This window comes from Hydra vulgaris, chromosome 03, assembly GCF_038396675.1.
Source record: "Hydra vulgaris chromosome 03, alternate assembly HydraT2T_AEP".
Lineage (NCBI taxonomy): Eukaryota > Metazoa > Cnidaria > Hydrozoa > Anthoathecata > Hydridae > Hydra > Hydra vulgaris.
This window is the reverse complement of record NC_088922.1, coordinates 61,957,937-61,965,000: the sequence shown is the minus strand read 5'-3', so window position 1 is coordinate 61,965,000 and position 7,064 is coordinate 61,957,937. Positions and strand designations below refer to the sequence as shown.

At 24.0% G+C, this 7,064-nt stretch overlaps 1 protein-coding gene across 1 annotated transcript in view; it reads right to left on the bottom strand.

Annotated features, from left to right (window-relative positions):
• Nucleotides 1–3,305, bottom strand: part of LOC100202283 (ribosomal protein S6 kinase 2 beta) — a 50,952-nt gene extending 47,647 nt beyond the window's left edge. Inside the window, 1 exon segment of the mRNA NM_001309699.1 lies at nucleotides 3,174–3,305. Within this exon segment, the coding sequence (NP_001296628.1) occupies nucleotides 3,174–3,233 (60 nt within the window). The 5' untranslated portion in view covers nucleotides 3,234–3,305.
• Nucleotides 3,306–7,064: the final 3,759 nt, after the last annotated feature.

Genomic DNA, 7,064 nt, shown 5'->3' with positions numbered 1-7,064 from the left:
ATCAATGAAACAATATAATATAAAAAAGAAATATATAAAAAAAAGAAAAAAATATATTTAAAAATATTTTAATCAAGAATCAGTTCTTATTAAATGTCCCCAAAAAAAAATAATGCTCAAAAACTAGAACTGAACTTTTAAGAGAATGACATAGATAAAAGTAATTTGGCACCAGAAATTTTAAGACATAAAAAAAAATTGGCAGTCTAAATTAAAGTTACAAAAACATTTATTCAACAACCACAAGAATTTTAAGTATCAAAGGTAGTAAAAAAATAATTTTTTTTTTTAATCATAATTTAAGATTTACTTTGAATAATTAATTTTTAAAACAATATATAAATATTGCAATTACTTATAATAATAATAACATACAAAAAATATAATTTACAAAAAAATACTTTAAAATAGATAAAATTAATGTATAATAACATGATTTATATATACACTTTTTAAAGAGAGATATATACACATCATCTAGAGAGTGAAACATAATTTTGCATACATGCAAATTATTTAAATATTTACCAAAAAAAAAATATCATAGCAGGCAGATATTATGAGATAAACCCAAGTATACATGAATCATTTTTCACACTGCAATAATGTGCATAAACTTTTTTTTTTTAATTTCTTATAAAATTGACATAGAACATAAATACAGCATGTAAAATATTTTAAAAAAGCAATGTATATTATGTGCACATAATATAAATTTTTATTTTTGTCACAAATTGTGTATTTCTTCTTACTAAAAGTTTGATATTACAAGTCATTATTTAATTTAGGTATGGCATCTACAATAAATAATAGTTAAAAAAAAATTTGGACTGTTGGTTGCGGTAAATTTACAATAAATAATTTTCAGTAAAAAATTAAGGCAGCTAAATGAAAAAAAATATATCAATTTTTAAAATAAAACTGTAACAACAATAAACAACATATTTCATTGATTTATATATATATTATTATTACTATTATTGTTATTACTATTATAATGATTAATATAATTAAAATAATATGATTAAAATATGATTATAATAATATGATTAAAATCACAATAAAAATAGTTCATATTACTCCATGACTCTCCTCATAAATAGCCCTTTTTAAAAAAAATTTTAATACCCATGTATTTGGTACATTTACTGCATTTAACTAATTTATTTTCCAGCATCACATGTGTTAGGACATTTTGAGAAATACTTAAATATTTTACTTTAGAACTCATATTCAGCATACTCATTGATTAACTTGTCTTCAGTTTCAGACCGCTTTCACCAAACCAGGGACTCACTAAACCACTAAACTAAGTGCTTCCGATGCATTATTTAACTTAAGCATCGATTTTTTATAATTCTTTCCTTCAAGGTAGACTATTGTGCGCTTTATTTATTAATATTTACATATCTGGTAGCACTGTTATTATAATTCATGTGTATCCATGAATAACATGGGTCCCAGTACTAATCTCTGAAGCACACCTGCCACATAGGGTTCAGATAATAACTGGTCATCAATTTTTACTCTATGAGTTCTTCCTGTTAAGTAACTTGTAATCCATTGAAATACTACTATAATAATATTTATAAACTGTTATTACATATTAATATATAACAATGATTTCTAAATAATATTTAGAAATTATTATTAAATACTAATAATAATTTTGAAATATTATCAGGGTGTTAGCCAAGAATATATTTTTTACAACATTTTTGTGATATTGAGAATATTCATTGTTATTTTTCTACAAAATGTTGGGAATTTGCGTTGATATTGTCCTATTATTATTTAAAAAAAAATCGTTGAATTTTGGGAATTTTAACCAATTAGCAATTCCGCTATATATGTGGAGCCATACAGCTGGCTAACACTCAGATTATAGTATTATACATCATCGGAAAGAGCCTAAAAATAATAACAAAAAAGTGAAAATTTATATAAATCTGATAACTTCCAAAGATTTATGACTATTTGAGTAAAAAAATTTATATGGATCCTTTTAAAAAGTTGTGACCCATGAAGAAAACTAATAATCAGCACATGGTTGTTTCATTATGGAACTCAGGTAAGTAGATACCTTCACTGCTTAAGAATGTGAGAGCATCATTATTTTTCTATAAAATTTGGCAAGTAAAAAAATAGACGTAAAAAGTTATTATTATAAAATTTATTCAGCATATTATAAAAACTATTCAATATATCTTTGATTCGAATGAACTTACAGAACAGGAACGAAGTTTTTAATACAGATAAAGCAAATAAAAAAGTTAGTAACTACAAAAAAGAAATAAGCATAACAACCTTAACTATTCTACTTTAATAAATAAAATCTAAGTTGATATAAAATTATAAATAAATAGACAAAAAAATCATTTTACAAAACAATCGCCAAACAAACTGTGAAAAAAGCCACAGATTTTACTTTTTAATCAGTACCAAAAAAGCCAGATATATATATATATATATATATATATATATATATATATATATATATATATATATATATATATATATATATATAAATTAGTAAAAACACTTATCTAATTTTTGATTACTTTAACACTGTGTTTCACCATCAGTAGGTTCATCAGGAAAGTATCTTCCTGATAAACCTACTGATGGTGAAACACAGTGTTGAAGTAATCAAAAATTAGATAAGTGTTTTTACTAATTTATTATTGCTCTGTTCTTTTAGAACATTGTTTCTTCTGTGTTCAATGTTCTAAAAGTGCAATGTTCTAAAAGAACATTGTTCTTTTAGAACATTGCACTCTGTTTGTAGAATACACTAATATAATTTATATTTATATATATATATATATATATATATATATATATATATATATATATATATATATATATATATATATATATATATATATATATATATATATATATATATATATATACATAAATTAGTGAAAACACTCATCTAAATTTCTTCTACAAGAAATTTATATAAATGTTTTTACTCATTTACAAATGCTCTTTCTTTGATACTATCAGGCACTCTATTTATAGAATATACAAACTTAATTTTCTGATTATTTATAAAGTTTTTGTTTTATAATATAAAACTAGATTTTATTTCAATTTAAAATGCGATTGACTAAATTATGTATAATTGTTATATATTATATAGGTGTTGCCTATATAAATAAGAATACCTCCGCATCTTCAGCCACATGAATCCCAAGCCAAGGATCTGCCAATTGAGCAAGTGGCATGATTTTAATCAAAGTAAATTAGATTACTTGCGTATAGTTATCCTTCATTCAATTCCAAAAATTGTTTTTATATAAAGGTATGGGCCGAATAAATTACCGTCTCGTATACCCAAACGACATCTTTATTTAAGTACTTAGTCGATTACTTATTCTTTATCATTTAAACCATAATTTAAACCTTAAATTAAACTAAATCAAAAAAACGGTCCCAAAAGTTATTAGCGTATTGAAATTTGCTTGGTAATTGTTTTAAAAATAATAGTGCTACAACATAAGAATTTTTTAAAAAACAATATTTTAATTATAGAACTTTTAAATAAATATTTTTAAAACTTATTATAGTTTTTATTTTATTTAAGCATGAATTTAAAACGATTAAAAATCTTTTGCAAAACTATTGCAATTAATTATATTGTAGGGAGGGGGAGGGGGGCAGTACTACCCCGAAATAGTTTTAAGAACCATTTTTTTTTTAAGTCATTTTTTCAGTCAATTTCTTCAAAATTATTTATTTGAAAAATTATACGGGGAGGAGGAAGGGCAAGTTGCTGACCCCCTCCTCCCCCTGTTGCCACGGGCCTGAATAATGCTTTTAGATTTACAATGACAAAAACATAAAAACAAACAAAAAGAAAAAAAAATTATACAGAAACATAATTAAGTATAACCCTAATATGAAGTATTTTTGTTCCAAGATGTCTTTTGATTATCAATATAATCAATACTGGTGAACTAAAATTTTTTTCTTTATTTAACTTTTATTTCGCTTATTAAACAATATTATAATTTTTCATATAAAATAAATAACATCGTAAACATAAAAAACCTTTATAAAAAACGTTTTTAATCTTTTTAATTTATAATATATATATATACTGTTATAATCAGTCAGGGACTCAAAGAAAGTAAGGATGATGCGTTTATTATCACAACCTTTTCATAGAGCCCCTTTAGTCACTATTAAAATAAAAATAAAAAAATACTTTAGTTTTTAAATAAAAATAAAAAATTTAATAAAATTAAAACACATAAGAAGAAAAAAAATTAAAAAATAAATAAAAAGAAAAAATACAAAAAAATCTGAAAACAAATACTGTAAACTATAATATATATGTCAGGAATTAAGGAGATGCATTTTAGTTTGTTGTTTAAACGATGAAATGCTTTTTAGGTCTTTAATATTTTTATTTTGGAAACGATTCCATATGGATGGACCTCGGTTTGTAATTAGAAAACTTGACTGCTGTGATTTAATTTTTCCTAGTTGATAGTCGTTGCTGGTATTTGAACGCAGATTATATTTTTCAGAAAATGATATAAGAAAGTTATCTGAAAAAACGCTTGGTAGAAGATTGTTTTTATATTTATACATAAAAATTAATATCTGTAATGTGTTAAGTTTCTCAATATCTAGAACCATCATGCTTTTCAACACTGGGGCCGGGTTTACTAACCTATTTAAATAATTAATTGCTTTGCATGCATGGTTTTGCAGACTTTGCAATTTTAGCAATTTGGTTTTATGGGTGCTAGCCCATACAATATTTGCGTACAAAAGCTGACTATGTACAAGACTAAAGTAAAGCATATTACGTGATTTACTATCGAGAAAAGGTCTTGACTTATACAAAACACGTATTACAGAGGACACCTTTGTTTCAAGAAGACCAATATGGTTTCTCCATGACAAATTTTCATCAAAAAGTATTCCCAAAAGTTTTGTGCATTTGTCACGTTTAATTTGATTTTTATTAATAAACAACTTAGGCAGCTTTAACGGAAGATTAATTGATTGTAAAAAAAAATTAATAAACCAATAGTAAGACTTAATTTGGTTAATTAAAATAATTTGGGCAACTTTCCCAAAATAGAAGTATAAAAAATCCATAAATAAAGGAGGAAAGAAAAACTTTTTAAATTTTTTTTCTTTAGAACACATACTTCTATGTAGGGAATGGATCCTGAAATTTTCAATAAATTTGTAAAAACAGATTGAACGTTATAAAAACTTATTTAAAAGTTACTATAATATCTTAAAAGTTAGCTCTAATAGCACTACTGTATCTGTTCGAAAGTCCGTTCATAACTTGATGAGAATAAATTTTTTCCCCTTAATTTTGATTTTCTATCAGCAAGAATCAGGGACCATTCTTATTGATATGGCCGTTGCTAGGGAACAAGAAAAATTAACACATTTTTTAATGTCAAGTTAAACTAAGTTAGATCCTGTTTTGTCTAAATTGTATTATTTTTCTGTATTCGCGATGGCAAATTGACCAGAAAAATTCGTACCTTAATAGGCATTATTGGTTAATTGAATGACCAGACATTTAATGTGAGAGTGATCTAACTTCGAAAGTCGTAGCGTTACTTGTAGAATTGTGTCCGGTTCTTTTCTTTGTATCGTAGCCTATATAATTATCTTTTATTTTTAGAGTTATATGTCATGCATAGTGAGTGAGATGATAGCAATTACGGTCAAAGTAGGTAGAGACACTCACAATCAACTGATGGCTAAAAATTTTCATACTTTTAAATATACATTTTTAACAATAGTTATAAATACCAACAAGTTTAATAGTAATAACATTTAATAATTTTTTATTTAAATGTTTTTCTATATTTTACACACTTTTCGAAAAATTTATAAATAAAAATTTTACTTTTACATTTTTATTATATTTAAAGGTCTCTTATATAGTATTTGCATTTTTAACTTCTTACTTCATGTATGATGAAGTTTTTGTTTTTTTTCTTTAAATATAAAACACACTAAACTTATCTTAAAATTAAATCTTGTATTAAAGCTTAAAACTTTCTTTTTTAATTATAAATCTACTTGCTTCAAAAAAATTTAAAATTTTTTATCAATAATACTTTTATTTTTATAACAAACTATTTTACAAATATTTCCTTTTGTTTATTTTCATCATTAACGTTTTCCATAGGCGCGCGAGTGGTTGTGTGTGCGTAAGTGTGCAGTGGTGAGGCGTAGTATATCAGCGTACTAAATTAACACAACCAGTTTACTACGTACTAATGCCATTTTAATGACATTAGTTTATTCTAAAAATTTTAAAAGTTTTTAATTTTTTAAAATTTTAGAGGGTAGTTGCCCCTAAAATGTTAATCAAAACGCATTTTTCTTAAGTTTTCCGAAAGAAAATATATATAAATAAATGTTTTAGGAGTCTATTAATTTTTTGTTTTGTTTTTTGTTTCGAAACTATATATAAAGATGAATTTTTAAATTCATCTTTATATATAGTTTCGAAATAATATATAGTTTTGTTTTGTGTTTTGTCGAAACTATATATAAAGATGAATTTAAAAATTCATCTTTATATATAGTTTCGAAACAAAAAACAAAACAAAAAATTAATAGACTCCTAAAACATTTATTTATATATATTTTCTTTCGGGAAACTTAAGAAAAATGCGTTTTGATTAACTTAAAAAACTATTTTGAACATTTTTATTCAACGCTTTTTACATTTTAGGGGCAACTACCCTCTAAAATTTTAAAAAATTAAAAACTTTTAAAATTTTTATAGCAACGCACACAACAACGGAGCGAATGTATTGTATTTCAAATGCAGATTTAGATTTAAATCCTATTTGCTACCTAATATATTTTTACTTGTTATATGCAGACAATTTCGAGTTATCAAATCGTACTTATTGTAAAACATAAACAAAAATATTAAAAAAGCTAATTTGTGTGTCAGTGAAACCGCATTAATATCAATATTGGTATTTAGTCTGTTATTTAAATTTTAAAATGAAAAACTCAAAATGAAACTAGGGCACTTTAGCTAGTTATAAACTTAT